General features: G+C 35.3%; 1 protein-coding gene across 1 annotated transcript in view; it reads left to right on the forward strand.

Moving 5' to 3' along the window:
- The window catches only part of LRCH1 (leucine rich repeats and calponin homology domain containing 1), a 136481-nt gene that overhangs the window by 86185 nt on the left and 25174 nt on the right, over positions 1-25122 (forward strand). Inside the window, exons 9-16 of the mRNA XM_082483849.1 lie at positions 1005-1117; positions 4878-4945; positions 6001-6087; positions 9076-9112; positions 9796-9909; positions 11655-11702; positions 12865-12937; positions 24016-24125. Of these exons, the coding sequence (XP_082339975.1) occupies positions 1005-1117; positions 4878-4945; positions 6001-6087; positions 9076-9112; positions 9796-9909; positions 11655-11702; positions 12865-12937; positions 24016-24125 (650 nt within the window). The remainder of the gene's footprint in view (positions 1-1004; positions 1118-4877; positions 4946-6000; positions 6088-9075; positions 9113-9795; positions 9910-11654; positions 11703-12864; positions 12938-24015; positions 24126-25122) is intronic.

Raw genomic sequence — 25122 nt, forward strand, 5'->3', positions numbered from 1 at the left:
GTTGGTTTAAACCATGCTTCCCCACCAGTCATATCAATGTGTAATAACTCTTATCAAATGTTAACTCAGATTCTGAGTTGTACAAAGCAGAGTCCATTTCTGTAGTTGGACCTGATGTGTATATAAAGCTTTATTAATCAAAGTCAGCATTACCTCTGGAAAGAAGTAAATCTCTTCAGATTTTGAGAGAAGGTGTAATATTATCTAAAATTTATTTAAGTAACTTATATTTTTCTAAATTATATCTACATACTGATAAACAATGTTTCTCCAAGTTCTGCACATTCTAATGATAAATGGCAGGATGAAGTCAGTGAGTTGCATACGGAAACCACTTAAATAGATCAGCCTTTCCTCAGTGTTACATACTAGATTGTGAATTTCAGTTGAGATACTCATCAGAATTTACTAGAATATGAAGTGAGACAGTAAGAGTGTTACATCCTACAGTGTTAGTACACTGGAGAGGGTATGTTATAGGATCAGACAACTTTAAACAGAGGAGAAAATTGTTGCTACTTCGTACTCCTGGAAGTAGTATATGTAAACAAGAGATCGACATAGGCTCTGAATCATTTTCTTTGAGTTCTGTGAAGAGTTTGAGTGTTTGTAACAGCATAACAACTCAGAAGTTCCATTAAACTGCAAGTCACTGACTGAGACATCTGAATGTCTTAAAAGACTGTGTAGCTGTCTAGCTGTGTTCTTGTACTGGTACTGGCAAGACCTACTTTATGTAGTTCAAAACTGACTCCATCAATGCCTGCTGTGGTCTTCTGATCTACAACTGTATGAGCCCAGGTTATTTATTACAACTTGGAAATGAATTGGCATCACTCATTAAAATGCAAAAGTCTTAACTTGTTTGAAGTTGTTAATATGCTTCAAATTTAAACTTTGTTTGTTTTTGAGCTCTATAATTTAATACACTTAAATTATGTTGAGTAACAAATGTTGAGCTGAACCAAAAATCGTTCTTCTGTCTTTTTTATTGTTGTTATTAGTGGAATTCCATCAGGGATCTTCTCACTTGATTGTCAATGATAAGTCAAGAGAAACGGGAAACCAGTTTGATGAATCGGATACTCTTTCTACTGAATTTATGAGTTACATTAAGGCAAGTTTATGACAATTTTTCAGTGGGGGGAAATAGTTTCACTACTTTCATTAAGTATAGAGCAAACCAGAATGACAATGACATTTTAATGAATAAAAGATTGCAATTAATATTCATTGTCATAATAGATACAGAAGGCAAAATTAAGCAGATAGGTTTAAAGTGATTATAATTAATCTAGGAGGTCAATTTACCCATAACTCTCTAGTATATATGCATTATCTTTTAGCTGTGTTTAAGGCTTTAAGAAAAAATGGCAAGTATGTTCGGTAAGATTTGCTTTATATTTAGAATTGAGCAATTTTTGCATTTGTTACATTAGTATAATGCAAGAAGACTTTCAGTGTTAGCTGTGGTGGCTAGTTATGAAATAATGTTACGTTATTAAAATACATTTTCCTAAATGTTTTAAAATTGTAGTAGAAATTGAGATCTATAAAGACAAATTATATCAAATCTAAAATAAAATCTATTATTCTAGGAACCTACCTCTTACAAGATTTGGCAACTTTTTTGTTGCATTTTGGGAGTATACACTGACTTTGTTATGAACTTTGTAGATGTTGTAGGTGATAGGAAAGTGCATTTGAATAATTGTGTGTATCTTTGTGTATGTAACAAAACATATATGTGTGTGTATAAAGAAAAATGTAAGAAAACACAGGTTATCCACAATAAGAAACTTTGAGATTACACTATCAGTCTTTTGTGTGTGTAAAGGTCTGGGTGCCACTTGAGTTTCCTTAAGATGTTCATTACTGAACGTTGGTGCTCTGGATTGCTGGTTACACATGTGAAGGGTAGTTGATTGATCCATTTGAAAGTATTACTCTTGTCTTTCTGCCATGGTTAATGAGTACTTGGTGGCATCTTACTGGCATATGGCTTCTTGTCAGGGAACTGTCAAATGTGCTTTGTTTTTGAACTGTTTTTTGTAACAAATGACCTTTTATAAATTGTTCTGTTGTGCCTTTTTTCCATTTTAAGTTGTATTTTCCCCATTCATATTGTCGTTTACTTTTTTTCCATTTGTGGCATTATGTTTAGTGGAATATGTGTAGACATACGTGCCTGAGAAAGCAGCAATAGAATCCACAGAAATGTACTACAAATAATTAGCGATTGCTGTTGTGTGGTAACTCATGAAATTCACTTGCTATATTATATAGCAAGAACTGCCTGATGAATTTATAAATTATCTGTGGTTAGGTAGACTGTGGGGTTTTTGAAAGGTTCTAGAGAAATTTTGAGCAAGTAGGGTTTTTTCTGTGAAAATGTATTTGCCTGGATACTTTTGCTAGATCTTTCGTAATGCAAAGGTATTTGAAAAATAGTAGTATTTTGTAGCATTTCTGTGGTCATGATGTCTCCTCTTGATTTATAGACCAGAAGGAATTATCTAGTATGGATATTTTTAGACTAATTTCCTCCTCTGTGGAGATTCTTAAGGGGTGCAAAGAAGCATTTTATCACATCCATCTTCATCCCTTATAGGAAAAAATGTGCTGGGAAGTAATAGAAGAAAGAGAAAGGATGCGGCCTTTCAGCTTCTTGGAAACAGGCTTCTGGTTCTGCAAAAGATCTCTTTATTTGAGCAACTGTTTTGGTTTTTCTAGCAACAAAACTCTTGTAGATCTTCAGCTAGTTGCAGAGTCTGTGAGGTGGCAGCCACAGCGGACTAGCATTTACAAACAAATGGGAAAAAAAACCAAGCAAGAAACTTTTCCCTTTCATAGTAACTGAAGACATGTAGTTATCAGAAAACTTTATTTACATAGTAAATACATGTTGCTTATTATTTTGTTATTTACAAACACAAATGTGAAATCAGTAGTGTTGATTATTAGGAAGAGTTATTTATAGTTGCTGGGTGTTTAGGACACTACAGGTTGTCTTGTACTGGCTTGTTCTTTTGTGACTTCTATACTAAAAGATTGAGGGATATTTTTATTTTTTTTTAGCTAGTTAAAAAGTTATTATAAGTAGTATATTTAGATAGTTGAAATGTTAACAAATGATCATAGGTTTCCTCCTACAAATTTTAAGCAAGTGCACACATTTGAGATGAATAAACTAGATAAAAGGGGACAGAATGCTTTCATCCTCCCTGACAAAGGGGTACACACATCTGAAGCTGACCATACGTTATATTATGTATCTACTTCGCATTTCCTTTCCTTATTCTTCTCACTTCATCATTTTGATTTTCAGTAGTGTACCACTTGAAGGCTATTCCCTTGGGATTGTCCTCTATCATAATAAGATAATATTATATGAAATAATGCATTGCAGACGGTGGTTCAGTAAAATATGGGTTACTTTATTGAATTTCAATATAAGAATATTGCTAGAGTGAGCAGTTTAATTTCTTTTAATTTTGATATCGTCTTAATATTATGGCAGTTGAGATCAGCATGTTGGTGCCTTGAACAGGTAGTACATGCATTTTATTTGGAGCATTTTGAACTCAGTGCAGGTTTCTGAGTCTGTTGTGTTCTTTGGTTTATATTTAGCCATGTATTAGAAAGCCTTTTGGGACAGTAAGGGTCTTCTGTAATTGTGATACTCGTTAACCAAACCATACATAAAATCAGTACAACTTGCAGTGCAAAAGAGGAGCTTAGGCTTGGCGGATTTTGTAATTTTTCAAATGTTAGTCCTAATTCATATGCCTTTATTTATCTTATTTATATAATTATGCCCAGGGACTGAGGATCACCTTCTAGAAGAACTGCTGCATTTTTGTCAGCTTATGATATGTGCCCGTCTTATGGGAAAAAATCACGTACTTTATTCCTGTGAGGAGAAGAAAAAGAAAAAAGAATGGCTCTATTTATTCTACTGGGGAATAGGCATCTTTGGGGAACGTTAGAAAAGCTTGTACGCTCTTCAGTGACATATCTAGCAGAGTTGGATAGCATTTATTGGTACAGGGTGGTGCGGCTGATGTGCCAAACATGACACACAAGAGGATAAGCCTCTCTGTTTTCTGCTGTTTATTCTCTACTAGTACAAATGTAGAGATTCTGAGAGCTTCTGTCTTTACTGGCAGCTGAACTACTTCAGCATGCCTGCCTAACTGAGATGAAAAGAGAAAATAAAATTGCAAATCACCAAATGGAAGCTTGAGAGTCATGTTTTCTAACAAGTAGTTCTTCATAGTTATAGGTAGGACAGTGGGGGCTCTAATTTATGCCTACATTGAACCCAAAATAACTGGCTGACTGATATGAATTGTTCCATGCAGGTTTTGTCCTGATTTTTTTTCTTTAAAAACAAAAGTATTCATGACTGTTACAATTGTCAAGTAAGAATCCTGTTAATAATTATGGATGAAGTACATAATTGCTACTGTTCGCATATTTGGAATTTCATTGCTCTGTAAACAAATCTGGCTGCAGGAGGAGAACAAGTAAGAGGAGCGTTAAGGTCAAGCTTAGTAGAAGCATTGTTTGCATACACTGGAAAGGCACAAATGAAATCTGGGACACAGAACTCTCATGCTGCTTGACTTTCTTTTTACAGTTAAAGGAGGGTAAGGGCTGTTGACCTCAATAAAATCTGCATAGTGAATAGAAGATCTTGTAATCAGTATCTTAAAAAGAGGGTAGAGTGAGGAGTGGAGCAGAAGTATTGGATTGCTTCAACTAGGCACCTTAAACTGTTACATAAATTAGGTCAGCACTGAGTCTGAAAGCAAAATTTATCTGCCTACTTAATTACAAAGTTCAGTTCTTAGTATCACTTTGTCTGCTTACAGAGCAGAGCAGCTGAGTGTGATGAATTACTGAGAATAGAAGAGGACACACAATGGCAAACAGACGAAATGTAAGTATTTTTTATGTATCTCTAAGTAATTAGCAGTGTCATTTCATTAGATTGACCAGAACTGGCATTTCCTTATCAGTTAATAATTTTGTAGACTTGGAGGCATGACAGAGGCACAGCTTTGCACTCTGTGTGTGCTCAATGTTTTACACGTTATTGCTGAATAGAGTGGATGTTATATGACGACTAATTTGTATGCACCAATAATGCTGCAATATTTTTACCTGTGTAGAATGCAAGCTTTTTAACTAGGTATTTTGATATTTAGGCTGTTAATGGCATTGGTAAAAAAGGATTTTATCAAAACTCGTAAGGTCTAAATGTAATGTACATTTTTTAAAAAGTGATTTAATTGGAAAAATTCCCTCAGTCTTTTTTCTTTCGTCATAATTTTAACCCTGAAGCAATCATTAATTCATAGACATTAATTCATGAACAGAGCAAGAGAACATCAGTTGCTGAGGAGAGTGCATAAGAAAAGGGCATTTAGCATGACAGTGTACTGTGAAGTTGTCACTGAGCAGAACAGTGGAGTTCTATATGATTTAAAACCGAAAACTGAAGGAAAGGAAGAATAAGTACTTTCTGAAAGAGCCCTATTGGCAGAATTATCAGGAGATTATGTTTCTAAACCCCCAAAAGAATTACTAATGTTGAAAAGCAAAAGAAAGCATGCTGGTCCATTAAAAGAAGCGTTGTATTTACTACTTGTGTTAAAACATGCGATGAGTGCAGTTAGGAAGAGTCAAATATTCGTAAATAAATTTTAAATTTTAGAATTCAGTCTGTTTAATTGAATGCTAAAAGTTTTAGTTCATCGCATTTGTTTATATATGTATTAGGTTGGGGAGCTTTGTTAAGGACAAAGTGCTTGAGATTTTTTTTGAAAGAAACTCGATAAATTCAGCACATACTTGTGTGCACAGAGGCTGGTTTTTCCCCTCTATAGTGTTTGCGTGCCAGTTGGAAGATACAGCTCACAAACTGAAATTCAGAATACCCTTCATAATTGCTGTTATACCTCTTTTTTTGAATGCTTTTGTTTTCTGTTGTAGAATAAATTTATCAGAAGAACAAACTCTTGATATAGCAATGATAGAACAGCTAAGAGAAGCAGTAGATTTATTACAAGATCCCAACAGGTATGCTTACAACAGCTGATGTATTAATGTAATGGGGTTGGTTTTTTTTTTTTTGTGAATGACATTAGAATTCTTTTTTAACTGATAATTGAAAGTTCTCTGGAGTTTTGAAGTATTTTTTTAGCATACTGATGTTTTTCAGGAGGCACTTAGATAGTTAAGAAGGAAATGTACATTTTCTCTCTAAGTATCTAGACAAGATTCCCAGTAAATTAAGAGGGATTTCAGGCATAAAAGAAACCTAAATTTAGAGGTGGAGAAAGCTTTAACTGTTCATCTTGTGTACACTACTGTGACTTTCTGAAGTTTTGTCTAGGATAGTCATTTTTCTTCTAGGGTCTATAGGCTCTCCTCTACTTAGCCATGCTTGGTGTATTTTGTGGGGATTGGAGAAGGTCTTCTGGCCCAGCTTCATCCTACCCAGATTAAGCACATAAAAGAGGTGCCTGAATTAGTGGTGGAGTTTCTGTAGCCTCCCTCTGAAATCAAAAGGACTAAGAGGCAGCTAGAGAAAGTTATTTAGATATCCCCTGTCTACAGAAGGCAAGGTTTTATAATTTAGGTGCCTATTTGAAGTGGCTAAAGTCAGGTGGAATGACTCTGGATCTGTGAATAAACAAAGGAACGAGTATTTAAAAGAAAATAAATGCTTGTCCTACTGAAAAGGTCTGACAAGAGTGGTGTAGGTAGTTCTGTCCAGATGCTTGCTATTGCTTTTCTTTGTGTATCCACCTTCAGAAATTAAGTTCATTTCAAAACACGGTAACTAATTTTTCTTCTTTACTTCTATGATGTAGCTGGTTTAGTGCTTAATTTCGCTGAAGACTAGAAACCTCCTTGTTGCTTCCAGCCTAACGTATCCTTGTTTCTCCTTCCTCTCTCTTGGCTGTTTGTTCTTGCGACTACACTGTTCTTTAGTCTAAATGCCTATTTTGATACTGCTTTTTCACCTAGAAGACCTTCCTACTTTTTAGGACAGAAATGCACTCCTGTTAGTATTTCTAGAGACAATTATCTGGCTTTATTTTGAATCATATAGAGAATACTTGAATTCTTGAATCATATACTAAATACTTGAATTGCAAGTATTTTTGCTTAATAAAAAGTCATACAAATTAGGAAAGCATTTTAGTTCCTGTGGTTTGTGTGAGATAGTATACCATTGCTTCTGCACCTTATATGGGGCTTATTACTTTGTGGGAGAAGTGTTGCAATTAAAAAAAGGAAAAAGTCTGGTTTGGAAAAAAGTGACATTAAAAAAATTTCAGTTGTTAGCCTTAAATTTTGTCTTTTTTTTTTTGTTAAATATTGCCCCAATATTTCCTGCACATTTAGTTTTCCTTGTTAAAGACGGCAGTAAAATGCAGAAAATTAATATGTTTCTCCATGCATGTTCATGTGCTTTCATTAGTAACACTATAGTAAATTTGAAATGTGGCTTTTAAAAATGGGTAATCGTGTAATGCATGTCTATTTTTCTACTAGTTTTTCACATAGTGGGTTTGAGGTTTTTTGTGGCTGCACCTTCTTCTTCTAAGCTTAAACTGTGAATATTTATTTTTAATTTTGAGCGCGATATAGGCTTTTCAATATATGTCTCCTGTATGTTAACATCCAGCCTTACCCAGGAAGATACACCTGGGTGCCCAATACTTGCCAAATGATGCTGTAGACTTTCAGTCTGCTGGGCCACGCGTTCCTCATAAAAGAAATTATGATTACTGGATTACATGGCAGTTTGTTATATACTTGCATTATATAAAGCAGTGTGAGAAAATTTTGGTTTTCATATTGAATAGTTTTTGTATCTGTATCCAGGTCCACAAAGGAATTTAAACGCGTCCATTGCTCCTTATTTTAAGAGGCACAAAAGCTTTCATGTGCTTTTAACTAAAACCGAGAGCATGGCAAAAATTATAACTTTCCCCAAAGAGATTTCCTTTGTGCATCAGTATAACTCTAATCACCTAGTCAGGATAACCTAGTAGAAATAAGCAACTCCAGCCAGAATTACCCTCATCTCGTGCTGAGGGCCATTTAGGAGTTAGAAAGAGAAACTGCTGCAGGGGCTGAACCAGTAGGTGATGTTGACATGCTTAACATGCACAGACTAGAGTTCAGTGGAAAGCACATCAACTGGAGCTATATTGGCTAACGGAGATGACTATTAAACTTGTAAAACGCTTTTTCAGTTAGTGTTGTCCTAGTGTTCTGCAGAGTTTCAAATCTGCATACCCTATGTGCATATAAGCAACCTTTCAGTTCTGGAAAGGAAAAGGATTTCAGACTCACCCTTTTTCTGTATTTTCAGATGTTTGCTTCAGATTCCTGTATTCCTTTTCCTATATTCACTGCTTTCTTTCAGATCATTGTCTTTTGTGAATTTATTATTATGCTGCTTTCTTTTCATCCGCTGTAAATTAAATTTGAATACCTAGCCAGGGCTTTGGCTTCTATTTGAACACAGGGTGCTAGAGGTTGGATATAAAAATCTACAGTCTTCTAGATAATGGCATGGTTGTTGGTAGTAAACAGGTCCTTTTGTTTTCATGCAAGCCAGTGCTCAGGGTGACGTTTTTGAGATGAAGGCATTAACATTGCTTTAGCTGAATTGGTGACAGTGAAGCATCAGGAGACATTTCAAAAAGTTGTTAAGAGATAACACTGAGCCGGTTAAAACCATGACTATAAAAGAATTTCATATATCCATTTATTTGAAATTAAATACTGAACAGAATGGTTACCAAGCTATACCCCAGTGCAATGTTTTTATTTCAAACCTTGCAGATTAAGCATGGATATTTCAGAGAGCAGTGGTGTGAATCTGTATCCCATGGAACCAGCAACAGCTTTAGAATTTCAGGAGTCTACAGTAAAGTGTGTTTATCTACCTTTTTTTAGATAAAAATAATGCATTTGTTAGATTAATCATATTCAAGTTTCTACACAATGAATTACATATTTGCATTTGTTTATCTTTATACATAGTGGCCAAATGCAGATGGAGATGTCTTCTCTTGGTCAGGTACGTTAATTAGTGTATTATTACAAAATAATTGGGGGGGAAAGACAGGAAATGAGCCAACAATTTAATCAATTATTAATCTACCAAGTAGGGAAGGGAAAAACTTAGTAGGCTGGAGGACAAAATTCATTCTTCTTTAACATTTTTATATAATTGCTTTTATTTTTTTATATGTATATACGTAATTTTTTTCTCAGTTTATCAGTTACTTTCTCACCTTTGTTTTTTTCCCCTGTGTGCGGCTTTCATGTATGCCAGTTCATAGCTCAGGTATGCATACCTGTCTACCACCCACCCCTCTATCTCCCTGTTCTGGTGTAGGAAAACAGTACATTTATTAAGGATAGCTCCAAAATACTTTGTAAACTAAATTTTTTTCCCAGAGCACTGTTGCTGTAGTTACAGAGAGTACATGAAGTATGATTTGAAGTTTTACAGTGTTATATATCCTGCTTATTATTTGATCTGTATCCTGACTGGTGAACTGGTATTCTTTATGACCTACTTTGTTTAGATTTACATTATCTGTCCCTTAGCACTGGAACTGCAAGTATATAGTATCTGCTTACTACTTTGTTTGCTTTTCATCACAGTGTTTATAATAAATGCCTCTGAGGTAAAGTTTTGCAAACAAAGATATTGTTCTATTTCAAGTGATACACAGTCTGGTTTTAATCTTACAGAGAGAAAATGCTGAAGAGGAGCTAGAATTTCAGAGGAGGAGGGAATCGATTATGGAGAAAGCAAAGCCTGAAGTGAGAACTTGTGAACAGGGTGAAAAATGGTCATTGAGTCAGGTATGGAGGGGTCTGGATGCAATAAATGTGGAAACATTTGGAATGGATTGTTGCATTCTGTCAGTTTCTGTGTAAAGATCCTAGTGGGTTTAGCTATCTCAGGAAAAAAATGATATAATGAAATTAATAAAAGTCTTTTCTTCCAATAAATGCCATAGTAGTTGCAATGGTTGCGTTTCCCTGGAAGAAATAAGTCACTTCAAAGTTAGATCTTCAATAAAATGAAATACCTGATTCCTTGTTTATCTTGATGCTTTTCAAATACTCTTATGTATAACCCCTGTTACCATCAAATATTCCTATCATATCCTTGTGACTTTGTTAGTCTTAATTTTGTCTTTGTTTTTTCTTTGAAATATCAAATTCAAAAAAATTGAGTTGGTTCACCTCTTTTGTTATGTTGTTGTTTGTGGGGGTTACCACGCTTTAGTTGGAACAGTTCTTACTACGTTGCTGAGATTAACAGATAAGGCTAATTCAGTGTCAAAATATCTGTGGTCTCTGTATTTTGATGAACTGTTTAACAAGGACACTGCTGGTTCACTTTTAAGAGCCTTTTAAAAAGAAGAAATAAATGTTTGTAAACACTTATAGAGGGCCTGACCTGGATTGTGTTATGCAGGTGAGAGGACTAGACACATTCTGTAAAATGGAAATATTTTGTAAGAGCAAGTTTTTAATCATGCTGCATTCTATGTAGTACAGTAAGCGCTTGTGTTGCTACTTGTGTTACTAAATTAATTCAATTTAGCATAAATTCAAAATTCTGCCTAGTGACCTGTATGCTATCTATGAGAGAGATTAGACCTGCAGCATAGGCATAACGAGTGGGTCTGTCGCAAGAACATAGTCCCTGATCACAGGAGTGCTCAGGCATGGGAGTCCCCAGGTAGAACTGGCTGGGATCAGATGAGTAAGATTTCTTCTTTCTGTTTATTCTAGGTAATACAGTGGTTGAGGTAATATTCTGAAAGATGTCTAAAACTGAAGAATTTTTTTTAAGCTTCAAAAGTAGCCATGAAAGGTCATGAAGCAAAATGGGTGTGTAATCTTTCTTCCCATCTTGCTAACTTTTGGAAAGCCCTGTGACTGTTGGGACCAGGTGTTCCAAGTGCTGTCTTTTGTTTTTCCCCCATTTTTTATTGATAAAAGAAATTGAACCTAAGCAAATGATTTTGAATTGAATTAGAATGTTTTTACTTATGCCAGCTGTGTTTCTGCTGACTGAATTATGACTGATGCAGAATTAATAGTTGTGTTTCATATTTGTTTACATGTTTCCCATTTAACTATAGCAGAAGTGGTAACAAAAGCTATGTTATATTGCAATTATGAAATGATTTGGTTATGGAATACTTCTCTCTAAATCTATATTAAAAGTCTATATTTGCATATTAAACTCTTGGTGATAGTTTAATTACAAAATCTGTGAGACAAAATTGGATACTGCATTTGAAACAACAAATATTAAAATCTTATAAATGCAGTTATAGTCACTTAGTATTGAAACTAAAAAATTGATGACAAATTGTGTGAATAAGTTCCACAAGGTTTTTTTAAATTTTGTTCAACTAGCAATAAAAGTATTTCTTATTCATGAGTATTAATTGTTTCAGTGAAAAAAAAGAATTATGTATTAATGTGTATCTGAGTATCAGGAATAAAGTATCTTGTTGTTGTGTATATATATAGTTGCTGAAATGATCTTGTCTTTTCTTTTTTTTTTTTCTCCTTTCCAAACACAGAATGATCTAATTGTTTGGAATACAAGCGGGCAAACCTCTCACAATGAGGTAAGATGCTAGTACCATTTGTTTGTCTCTTGCGTGTTTTATATGAATGGTTCATCTACTAAATGAAAGATGTAATTGAATATCACAGAAAATATGACTGAGGTCCTCAGTAATGGCTATGTGGTTTATTTGGCCTGTGGTTTATTCTTGTCATCTTAAGGTTTTACTAGGGCATAAAAATATACTTTCTGATAAGCTTGTTTCTGAATTACGTATTTTAGTACAAAACATTTAATTTTTTTACATTTTGTTCTTTCCACTACATTTTCTTTTTTTGACTCTCCCTTGTTCTACAAGACTTTCTATTGCTTTCAGTGCAGTTTCTTTTTGCACAGCTGTGTCATGTTGTTGGTTAGTTTTTGGAGAGGAGTCTAATTTTATTGACCCTATCGCTTTCACAATGCGAATCTCAGCAGAAGGTCAAAAAGGGAAACAGTAGGGAGCTCCTTACGGAGATTTTTTTTTTCCCCCGTCATGTTTTCTGTGCAGAAACAGGGCTTCTCCCTCTACACTGCACTGTGTATGAGCATCTTGCAAATTCATGAGCACCCAGCCACATTCCTATAGTTCCTGGCTCCCTGAGGAATCACTTTTTAAATACGATTCCCATTACGGAGTTTGATTATGGGACTCTTTCTATGTTACCATTGGTGGTATGACGATTACACCTCACCTTCTCCTGTATGCTACTACTCCATTCTTCCTGCTGCAACTGTTAGTCTAGTTCAGGGTCAAGGGCGATCACTCTTTTCTTCTTTTTAGATAGAAATTCAGCGTTGCATGGAAAACACCATGCAGAGTGGTTTCTTTCTGTGGAAGAAACAAATGTGTATAAGGAAAAAATGTCTTTGCTTTGTTTTCCTAAAGGTACTATGCAACAAAAATGTATGTTTGATGGAACCAAGTGATTACATGGGGGAAAACTGAGAAATAATTGAGCTTGCTTATAGCTAGGAGGAATACGTTGCAGCCTTTGGTCAGAAACTCATCTTTTCCAGGAAAGGAATAGGATGGAATAAAAAACGGAGGCTATATTGTCATCAGATTATGGTGGAATAGTTGTAGTGTGCAGTATTGTTAACTTTTGTCTTGTATACAGTCAGTTGTGCCGAGATATTCTGGATGTTATTCTTACTTAGATATATGTTCTTGAATTACACAGAACAAGGATAAAAGTCCGACAATGTCTCCTACTACAAACACCACAATCCCTTTTGGCCTGAAGCCACGATCAGGTAATGAGGGAAAGAAAATTAACAAGTTCGTGTGTGCTTTTTTCTTTTTTCATGTCTGTGTTATTAACAGATGTCTGCATTTTTTTTCCCTTAAGAAGGCAGTGATGAAACTTTTTTATGCAAGTTAGAAGAATATTAGAACATTTTAGGGTTATAGGTTTGAATCAAGATTGAATTTGTAACAAGTAAGTATTTGGCACATTATATATGGATCGATTTTCATCCCTTACTAATAAATCAGGTGTTTCATAAAATTATATGCATGTATGTTTAAAAAAATATGTGTGTATGTATATAAATACTCATATTTTATACATGTATACATATACATAATTTGTGCAGACATACTAATTGAACTATGATTTTTGCTTAATTGGTTTGTTAGAGTTTGTTGAATAATATATGTGAATAGTTAGGCTTGTTTGGAAAACCTTATGCATTGCTCTGAAAATTGTTCATTGCAATGAGTCTTTCAGTAGTTATGCTTGTGTAAGCAAGCATCTTATAGGAAGATTAGATGTTTACTTTAGCTAGCAGCTGAGTTTAATGAATTTGCAGTGCACTAAATCTGCATAACCATCAATCTTTTAACAAGCAGCAATTTATTTAAACAAACAAGCAAGCAAAAAAACCACCCAAGAAACTACTGCTGTATTTGAGGGCTTGGATAACAGCTTCCTTTAAAACCAGGATTAGCTACAGGATTAAACTCAGTTTTTATCTTCTCTGTGCTGAGGTAGTCAATGTTGTTAAGTCATCTCACATCACCTCTAAAGAATAACTGTAGGTTTTTCAGTATGTTTCAGCATCCTGAGACTAATGCTGGTTTCTCACATTCACCACAAATGCTTTTAATCAAATGCTGGTAAACCACTACAAGCTTGTAGTTTCCATAACAAAATATCTCGGCAATAATGGCAGCAGTTTCACATTTGAACGTTTAAGAAATTGTACCCATAGATTTAGGTGGGTTTTTCTTTTTTAAAAAGTTTTAGAAAGCAAAGAAAATTATTTTGAACCAACCTTGTTTCATGAAGAGGATGTTTTGAGTTTCTAATGTAGTAATGATATACAGTTTGACAGATCTGTTCAGTTACATTTCTAAGTTTGTTGGACTGTTAAGCTCTGGTTCTGTCCTTGTATGTTTCTGATGCTTTCGAGATGTTGTTATTTCTCTATATATTTAAAGTACAGGTTAAATGATGAGCATATGGGTCCTTCCAGGATTCGGAAGAAATAAAACATTGAGTAATATTGCACAGTCCAGTGGCAGCATTGTGATAACACCATTAGGAGAAAGGTGTGTGAAGGCAAACAGTCCCATGCAATGTTTCTGCTTTCATGGGATGTAGCCTGTGTTCTCCTGAGCTGCCAGTGAAGTTTGCTGCTAGGGACTGGAAAGAGCGTTGCGGGAGAAAACGCAAGACCGTGACTTCTTGTTAAAGTGTTAGTTTAACGTGTGCTTCTGAATCTTAGTATATCAGTGCACCAAGATGTCCTATGCTTACTTAATGACTATAATAGGTCAGGGCAAAATAGCCTAGTGAATCTTTTTTAGAGTATTTCTGGGATTGCAATGGTTGTAGTCCCTTGAAAAAAATCCACCAAGTAGTGTGATGGAAGACCAAATGTCACAACTCTACAGTTCTTCCCCTGTCTATGTTGCAGCTGTGTATAGGCTCATTAAATACCAAAGTCAGTTGGTTGTAATCTGTTGATTTTCTGCACTGTACCAATGCGAATTCATATATTTGAATCTCTTAGATATCACTGATACTACAGTGTCTTTTCGTCACAGCTATGGGTTGCAGAAAACTTGATAATCTGAATTTGTTTTCCTTTCTGTATTGTACACTACAGAGTCAGCAACCTAAAGCCATTACTGTGCAATCTTTCACCTCATCACATCCAGTTTCAGTCACGTTACCTTAAACTACCATTGTAAGACAGGGGAATTTGGCAATAGTAAAACTTCAGGTCCAACTTCAGATAAAAAGACAGTATATTAGCACAAAGTAAAAAATGAAATCTTGCAAAGGAGTAGTGAAGCTGCATATTGTTTCCTCTCCTGCTCCCACCATAGAACTACTCTAAAAGGAGTATTAAAATTTGTTTTGCTAACGCGTAAGAATAATTTACAGGTAGTGGTAGTACATGACTGAAAATACTGGCATGTTTGTGAATCCTGCATGTTTTCCCCGTTAAAGCTGGTTACCTTGCCATGTCTCTTCATGTCAAGACATATCTTGTCATGTTGTGTTTCTTCAGTGTATTCCCTTTAAAACTTGGTGCAAGTTTTGTGTGAATTTGAACCATCCTATCACTGTCTGAATTTGTGCTTGTTAATTATGTACTGCTTTATTGCCCTGAGCTAGTCTAGTGGTCCAGCAGTTCTGTGATCCAGGAAAGTTTTTCAGCTCAGTTTGCAGTTTATTTTAATAGCTTTTTTCATTTAAGTTCTTCATGGTCTTAGGGGAAACTTTAAAATTAATTGGAAGTAAGTTTTAGCTATTTAACTTCATTAGAGCTTACATTTGAATTACTTCTATAAATCTTTTAAATCTGCATGCAAAATTAAAAGAACATTAAAATGTTCTAACTAAAATGTGTACGTTGTTCTCTGTGCAAAACATAGTGGCAAATTTTCAATGAAAATATGTGCAGCCAAACTTTTCTGAAATTTGAGAGTTTATTTTCACTGTGTTTATTTTAATCCAATTTAAATAAATGTTGCTTTCTATTTGACTTTTTCCCCCCTCATCGTTTCATAATGATTTATGTCTCTTGGAAAGGTGAATGTAAACTGTTCTAGACTTATGGTAAGGATTCCATTTTTTTTAAGTACCTGCACAAATGAAGTGCTTCCAGAGGATAAAATGCAGTGGCTTAAACTTCTGTGTTAGTACATACTGTGTTAGAACATAATATGTGTTCAGGACTGAAGGTCCTTTTATTCTTTCATTTTAAAGCTAGGCAAAACATTGGGAAAATTCATATCTGATGGCTGACATGGTACCCAAAGAAAATGTTTTGAGAGGTAGTGAATGTGTTTTGTCATCTTGACAGATTCTTTTCAAAGGTCAGATATCTACATAGAAGGTAAAAAGAGAAAGGATTTTTTAATTTTTCAGAATACTTTCTCCTGTATTTTAAATACCTTCATAGAGTATGTGCTTCTCAAATTCACATTAATTTTGAAATCCTTAACAAATTTCTGTTAGAAAACCCCAATAATTACAGGTTTTCTTAGAACCATAGTTTTGCTCTTGGGAAGTGCTTTTGCTCTCTGAAAAGGAATCGCTCAAACAGTTAATAAATTTAAACTTTGTGCTTGATTCATGAATTGATTAAAATGTTCAGAGTGGTGTTCAGAGTATTGCAAAGTTCTTGCCACGATATCTTTTAATATGCCAGACCCTGAAGCCTGAATATCTACTAATACATCTTGCAGTACTCAAGAATATTTTTTGCTTTTGTTCTGTGCCATTTTGAGGTCACCATGTTTCATTGTTTCTGCTGAACAAGGTGATAGCAACACAGATAAACAAACAAACAAAAAAATTGTACCTTCAGAGGCGAAAAGAAGCACTGGCAAAACTCAAAATCACAAAGCAGTTTGTACTGTGAAGTGAAAAGTTGTTCCCTTGCAACTGTTTATGTAGCATAGTCTTTTAACAGTAATTTTAAATTGATTTAGGGATATGGTTTGACAGTTAGACTAGAGTTTATAATCAGTTTAGTTTGAGGAACATGAATGTTGCTTGTGTGTGGGATTCAATAGATAAAACATGGAAATACATGTAGGAAACCAAGAAAGGAGTGAGTTCATAATTGTGGCAGAAGTGGTAAGGAACATTGTGATCACATATAGGAAAAACTCATTAATTAGTGACATCATTGTGAAGGGCAGAGAAGGAGAGATTTAAATTTTGTGCCCGAAAATGGGAAACCAGTCGGACCTTTTGAAAGGGTGGATAACATGCTGAAGATAAGCAGGCAGGAGATATTTTAAGGTTGTCAGTGTCCCGTTCTGAGACATTGTAGAATGTAGGTTGGAGGAAAGCTTGGACGGAAAGCCTTTCCACAATCAAGACAGGAGACAAAGTGCAGAGTAGATGTGGTGGGGAGAGAATAAAAATGTCCGCTGAAGGATTTGAGGAACAAATAAGAGATGTTGTCATGGCTAGTTGAAGGAGAGAAGGCAGAATGGATGGAGAACAGGGACTGTATTGCTGTACAAGTTTAGTTCCGTAGTGAATTGATGGGTGGTCGTGAACCGTAGGCATGACATACTTTTACAAGTCATCTCGTGAATAGTCTCCAGACTCTGTTGCGAGTTCTGTGGAAATGTGCAATTTTGCATGCTTTAGGGAGCCCAGTTGGGTCATTAATAAATCTGTGCTTGTTAGAAGACTGTCTGCAGTGCAGGTTTGCCAAGGCTTGTGGTGCAGACTCAGGATCACCCTTTAGAGAGAGGAATTGTGTGTCTGTTCTTGTCTCTGGAAAGTGTGTAAAAGCTGCAGAGGACCAGAACTTTCCTAGGGCGGTGGCCCCATTGTAGGTTTGGACTTACTGTTGGGGGAGTCAGCAAGAAATAAAAGTAGTGCTGCATGTACTATTAAGTGAATTAAAACAAAAGGAAAACATCTGTAGTACATGTACTTACAGAACATATTTCAACAGAATCAGAATCCAAGGGATAACGTAGTTGCTACTTGTCAAAATCTGCTTGGAAGTTGTAATAATATTTTCATGTGGGGGTGTAAATTCTCTTTATCTTTGGGAGAGAAAGTGTTCTTATTACATAGTTACAAAAAAGACCAAAATGCTTATTTTCTGAACTTTTCATTGCTGAAAATTCACAACTAATATATTTACCTTCTGATTCACAGAGTCAATGTACTTGTCAGGCTATAATGTGAAATCTATGGGTACTTTTTCTTAAAACTTGGTTGTAAACAAGTTATGTGAAGTGCTGTGGTCACAATGATCTTGCTAAGCTTAACAGCTTTAACTGCGCATTTAATGTATGATATGCAAGTACTAACATATAACTCTTCGTTCTTTTTATTCTGCACCATCTTTCATTCTTTTTCAAAAATTACGCATTTTGTATTAATCACCTTTGAATTACATCTTTGTCATTACCATACAATCCTAATGCCATATATGAACTGCTGCTGCCCTCTTTTATCCCCCCGCCGGTCCTTATACCACCATGGTTGGACTGGCTGTCACTCCTCTCCAGCAGACCCATCCCTCAGTCTTCCTCCTATCTCCTTCAACACACTTACACAGGCACAAACATGGGACAACTTTAGCTACAGTATCCCATCTGAAGGAGACAGTGACAATGGTAGGTGTTCCATATATAATTTATTTAATTTTGTGTTTTCAGAAACCTGAATATATGGCAAATGTCCCATGGGGCTAAGGATGAAGGACAGTACTCTTGAGGGGATGTTTATAAGACTAAGTAACTTAGAAGGATGCACATTAATTTACTGTAGAATATATAGTATCCAAAGTAAATGAGTGAAGAGTGTCACTGTTTTCAAGTCTGGCAAAACAACTTTCCCCCCGATATCCGCTCTAAGAACTATTTCCAATATAGGTTTATTTACTTGCTTTACTTTCAAGGGTTTATAAAAGCTGTACTCAAACAGCAATTAATTTTGCTACTGTCTTTTCTGCATATTTTGTTTATTATTTTTGTGATAGATACTGACTGTTAATAAAAATATCCTGCTCTGATCTGCAGTTATTGATACAGGTGCATAACTAACTAAATTAGAAGAGGAATGCGTGAAGAAACAAAGCTGAAACAATAAGCTAAGCAAAAATAGTTATTTCTGTCCAACAGAAACAGTTTGTTAGTAAGCTGTCAAACTTCTCTGTGCATAGTGAAGTTCAGGTTTATTAGTGGATGTTGTTACTGCTTCTTTTCTTTTGTTTTTCTCCAGGGTGTTATTGTCATAGTACCTTGAGTCTTGGCACTAATACTCAAAGGTGGCCATGCATGGGCTATCAGAGTCATCTACTGCATTAATAGTTAAATGTCAGATGGAAGAAACAGAACTGAGACAATTAAACCATTTATAAATATTTGATAGGCAGATGTACATATATTTTTTTAAAAAGTAGAACTGTTGTTCTTCCAGTTGCCCTAAATTAGAAAGGTGTTTCGGTACTGGAAGGCAATGAAACTGTCAAGAGCATCAGATTGAAACCAAGACCACAAATCTTGAATGATAAATGGCCAACATTTAGTTTAGAACGCTTACATTCTTAGTTCAGTTCACTACTTGATAATACTCGCTATTGCCACGGTGTTCTTCATTATAAAACCATAGAAGACAGCATATGTAGGAATCAGCTCTGTAAAGGAAATGAGTATGGAATATAAGAATTGTGGTAACAGTAAGTTGAAAAACTGAATTTAGTCCATGATAGTATGAAATTAGCTTGACATTTTGCCGATGAATATTCTAACAGAGAAAGGGGAAAGCTAGAGTCCAGAATTTGATCTATGTTAATCTAGATTTGTTAGTGTTTTACTCTTTTAAATGAAATGAGGAGTATATCCTGGCCTGTGCTTGTGCATTTGGAACAGATGTCTCATGTCATTCAAAGCTTAAGCCAAATGCAAATATTACTGTTTATTACCTTGGGCTGTTACAACAGAAAACTGCTTTTACAACTATTTTTTTAATCAGGACTGTTGCCTTTCTGTTTACAGTTTGTTTTCTAAGGTATATCTTCCTAAGGTAAGAAGTAAACCAGAGACCATTCTCTGGCACTGAGGTTAGTTGGCACAAGATAATTCAAGTCCATTCCTAAGCACTCATACTTTCCAAAACAGGATGGCTGCATTTGAGCTGCCTTTGGGGAATGTCCTTTGCCTGTGCTGTTCCTTGAGCTATACCAAGACGTTGCATAGAAGAGAGGTGGTTTTGCACAGACCAAAACTGTTACCAGGAAGCAACAACATTAACAGTATCGATGTGTGCAGGCCAGTGCTGAGGATCCATGCACCAGCCCTGTGTAGCTTTTGATATAGAAATGCCATGCGTCAATGTAATATCTTAACTACATTAAAGATGTTATGAAGTATTATCTGGCAACAGCTCTGTAATAGAGGAGACCAAGCCCAGAATTTCTGGGACATTATAAGGTTTGGAACAGACAGGTCTTCCAAGACCAATGTCCATACCATTGAGGAGGCTTTGGTTTAGCAAATGACTCTGTATAACAACTTCAGTGTTACTTAAATTTGGACTGAATAAATCACAAAGGAGAAATCTAACTATAAACTTTTAGCCTGACTTCATCTCTCCTTGTCATTACTCCAACTTTCTTTTTATCTATTATTTTTAGAGTCAGGTTAAACAATTTCATTATTTACCTGAAGGATAATGTTGTCAAAATAAGTACTTGAGACACTAAATTCCTTGATGTGCTACAAATAGTGCACCTATGTGCATTGTAACTCACTCAAAAAATGAAAATTTTCACAAGGAAGGTTGTCCTTGACTGTGGTATGTCAAATACACATTGCATTATTAACTATTATCCATTTAACTTGTTGAGAATTGTAGAAAAGACTTTTTAAAAAAAACTATTGGAACAAGCATTTCATAGTAACCGTAGTTGACTATGGGTTCAGAAATCAGAAACTCACCATTGGAAAGAGTAAAAAATAGACCTTCAGGTGTGTGTGAGGTATGGGCTCCCCTTGCTGGAACACATGTGTAATGCAGAGAAGCAAGCAATACTCGGGATTGCCAAAACTTTCTGTAGTAGAACATTTTTTCTTTAAACTCAGCATATAACTGAAACTTTTATAACTAATACTTTTGAGTGTGTTGGGTTTTTTTTTGGTTTGTTTTTTAATCAATTAAACTTATTTTATTTTATTTAGAAACTTTAAATTGTAGTTTCCCGCTGCCTTGAGATTAGCCTGCCTTTTTCTTTGTGGTGGAATGTATGTCTCGTTCATGAATAGAATTGAACAAGTAATGTTGATATTTACTTTTTATTAACAGATGTTTGTAGTCTGAAATCAGAAGGAAGTGTGCTTGGGACATTCATACTGACGTAGCAAAGGCCTAAACAAAGATAGCTGTGGCCAAACTGAATGAAGTCCGTGATAATACCCTGATACTTGCAAAATTGAACATAAATATGAGCTGATGCATTCATAAAGAAACTTTGAAATGTTGCTGCTGCTAATAGAGCTACAGTGGCATTTAAATAACGTTTAAATATGGTATTACTCTTCAAATATGGTTTTATCTAGGTATTTCATCTGTGAGAGGCAGCAAAGCTTAATTATTAAAGTTGTACATTGAATTATTTCTAAAATTAAAATCTTAGAAATTGCAACTACAGCTTTTAATAAATGTGATAAGAGATTTTTATTTCACCTCTTAAAAATCTAAGAGCATTCTCCAATAAATTGTTACAGGGGGGCTAATGCAAAAATTTTAATTCAGTACAATTCTGGAGTTTAATAGAAGTCCTGGGTAAGAATTTCTGCACTTTGAAAACTTGGGTGTTGATGTTGTTGTTTTAGCTGTCCTATACTATGTGATTTAATATATGATTTATTAAATAACATTTTAGATACTTCTAATTCTTTAATTTTTACCATATAAAAGCGCTTTTATCAGAAATTTACCAATGTATTAATTAGTTTAAAATTATCTAAATCACTAGGTAATGATCTGAAATGGCATAGTTAAACCAGGTATGTGGATTGTTATACTTCATAACAACAGTAGTTACAGCTGTTGACAGCCTCTGTATGTTTGTATATGTGTGGTCATAGTTATACATATGCCTCTCTTCAAAATATTAAGAAGCACATATCTGTTGATACACTGTGCTTTGGAAATAAAGTTCTATTCTGAGCTTGGAGTTTGCCTTCGTAGAAGGCAAAGATTAAATGTCAACACAACTGTGGACCTATTGCATCTGAAAGCATGGCTCTGCTACTCTCACATTATGTGTGGGAGGTCGGCATAATGAATGTTCTCATGTGCACCGGTGTGTAGATCCTTCTGAATGGTGACACTGGTGAAGCTATGCAGTCCACCTGGAGAAGGGAACTGAGCTGCAGTTTGGGATCTGTAGTTCTGTCCTGCATGTTCTCTCCATGATGCTCTCCCAGTGGGATTTCTGCTGACATTAAAAAGGATAAAGTTTGCTAACATAAAACTGTAATATTTAGGTGTTCTATTTAAAAGCAGTTTTGTTTAACAAGTAGCCTTTAATATGGAACTTCATAAAATTACTGATTTAACAGCAGTGTAGCAAATTTCAGTCGCCTGTGACAAGTTAAAACTATGACTGTGTGAATCAAGTAGTGGAAGGAAGCAAGATTAGTAACTGAACATAATTTATTCTATCTTGATGCCTCAGATCAGTAACCTAAGGATATGTAAGGAGTTTGTTGCCTTAAATGCCTTTTTTAGTAAATAAGGGAAAGAACTACAGCCTGTTGGCTGGACTGCTTTAGGTGGTGTCTGTCTGTCCCTTTGGACAGAGAAGTAGTTTAGATTATTAATTTTGTTCCTTAACCAACCTGCGTACAGTTAGACAGGATTCCTGGTGACTAGATTTGTCTGACATTTCAAAGTATTTATCCTGCAGAAACTTTGTCTTGTTTATCTGAGCCCTAGGTATCAGAGGGTACAGTTTTGTACGTTGGCTCTGAACTGATTTGGGGGCTTCATTAAACAGTTTAATTTTGGTCAGAATGTAGATGAAATTTCCTTCTACCAGGAGTTCACTTTTTAATTTGTTATGTATTTTGAGGACTGATTTTTAAAATTCAGCCTATTACCCAGATCACAACCAAACACAATTGACATGCCACAATTTTTAATGGAACATCAGAATTACTGTGATTACACCCATATGTACCTTTCTTAAGTCAAGAGTAATTAATCATTTTTCATTCCTCTGGTAGGTGCTATTGGCAATTCATACACTTCCAATTTTCTGATGTGCCTTTTAGGAAACAAAAGGCTGCTCTCTCCTGTCCTGTTACTTATTAACCCAGAAATTATCATCTCTTTCTTTAATGGCCTTAAACTAACAAAATTGGGACTGAGCAGTAGCTGTATGTAAAAACGAAGGTTTCTAGGCTTTGTACTTTCCACCCAATTAATTGGTACTTAGGGTCTCCTGTTGCGTTCAGAAGGAGAGTTGTGGGAAAGTAATAATACAAAATGCATCTTTCTTTTAAGCAGTATAATTTTCCATAATAATCAAGTTAGCCTATAATTTGGGTGGCAAACAGCTGACAGTAGCGTTTTGTGAAACAAGATGGCAAGCAAAGTGGCAAACAGGTGACAGTTGTATTTTGGGCGTACATTTTGTTCTTCAGAACCATTCAAAACAGTCGTTGATCACAAAAAGGAAGTGTAGAGGTGCATATATGCGGAGTTTTCATGTAATTATTTCAAGGAACTGTATGTGGGCAAAGTGATACAGTTGACAGAACTAGGGTTGGTGGGAGTTTGTGCAATGCTACATTTGCAACATGACTTTTTAATGTAGGCAGACTTACTGAATGGCTAAGTCTGCCTACATTAATCTTGGGTGGGGGGGGGGGGGGGGGGGGGTTCAGTATAACCTTATCTAGTAAGTAGTTTGTCCTGTGTAGGAAGATGCTTGTCACAGCTTGTTACACAATTCAGCATCTTGTAGGAAAGGGTTCTACTTAAAGGAATGTTTCCTGCCAGGTTACCTACAAAGTTATGTACAGATTAGAATTTCTAAGGGACAGTGCTGGTACTTAATCATCTGCCAAACCTTGCCGGTTGAGATTAGGATTTGGTTGAAAAATTATCCACTCCACTGATGGCGCATGATGCCATTCAGAGCAATATCCAGAAAATATCCATTTATTATTGTAATCCAAGATCTGGTTTTTCTGTCTTCCTGAGGACAGAGAAATTTTCTAACAGTTTTTGGTGGAGACAGTGCCTAAGGATTTTGCTTCATTTAGAAATTAATGAATCAAGGTGTTCATTTTTAAACTAAAATCTGTCTTTTTTTTAAAATCATAGTGTTCTTAAGACCACAAAGAAATTTGGAATCCATAGACCCACAATTTACAATTCGAAGGAAAATGGAGCAGATGAGAGAAGAGAGAGAACTTGTGGAACAGCTACGTGAGGTATGTGTTGGTAGAATTGATTTGTGCTAACGGAGTGTATTTTTTATTTTTTTCTGTGGGAAAGTTGTCTAGGTAGAAGAACATTAAAAAGGTTAAATGAGGCAATATTACTTCTGCAAATCACGTTGATGAGACTATTCCTGAAATGCTTTATCACGGTCAGATGTCTGTACTTAGGAAAGGTTTTGTAGAAATGGGAAATTTTAATGGGAGTTACCTGAATGACATACAGTTAAACAGCATGCGTTTCACTGATGGAAGTAAGAATTTATTTAATTTCATCAGAAAAGAAGAAGTGATCACTTAAGAGGTAGAGAGGTCTAGAAACTATTTCCTAACAGCTGGAGAATACTTCCATCTAGCAAGTAAAAGGCATAATGACATCTATTAGTTAAAGCTAAAGTTAGAAACTTTTTATAAAGCAGATAACTAATGCTTGAAACAACTTTCTTAGATATGAAAGGAATATTTCAGCACTTGAAGATCTGAATATACAAAATGGTTTCCTGATATATTGACTTGAATATAGAAGCTAGAGGCTGATGCAAAAATTGCTGCATGTGGTTTCATAGAGTCTCCGTTAACACAACTAATACCTAGGTAGCACTGTTTATATGACACCAATTTGTGTCAAAAAAAAGATGACAGCCTTTGCCATAAGGAATGTTGCGAGCCTGAACCTGTCAAGCTTTCCTGTTATTTCATGTTACCAACAGAAGGGATGATATCTTTGTACTCCTAAACACAGTGCAACTCTTTAAAGTGTGCTAGGTGACTGATACCGCAACCGAATTACAAGGTTATTTGTTCTTATGTCATTAGCTTTATGGAATGACTAATTCCAAAATTATTCATTTATTTTAAATAACACGTCTTGTATTATTTAATTTTAAAGCAAGGGGGTTCACTTTTTTTCTCCTTACCAAGTAATGTTTAAAAGCTGGGTTTCATGTAGAACTATAAGGACTTTTAGATCTTCATTCTCTTACCTCAGGCC

The sequence above is a fragment of the Vanellus vanellus genome, assembly GCF_965231255.1.
Source record: "Vanellus vanellus genome assembly, chromosome: 1".
Lineage (NCBI taxonomy): Eukaryota > Metazoa > Chordata > Aves > Charadriiformes > Charadriidae > Vanellus > Vanellus vanellus.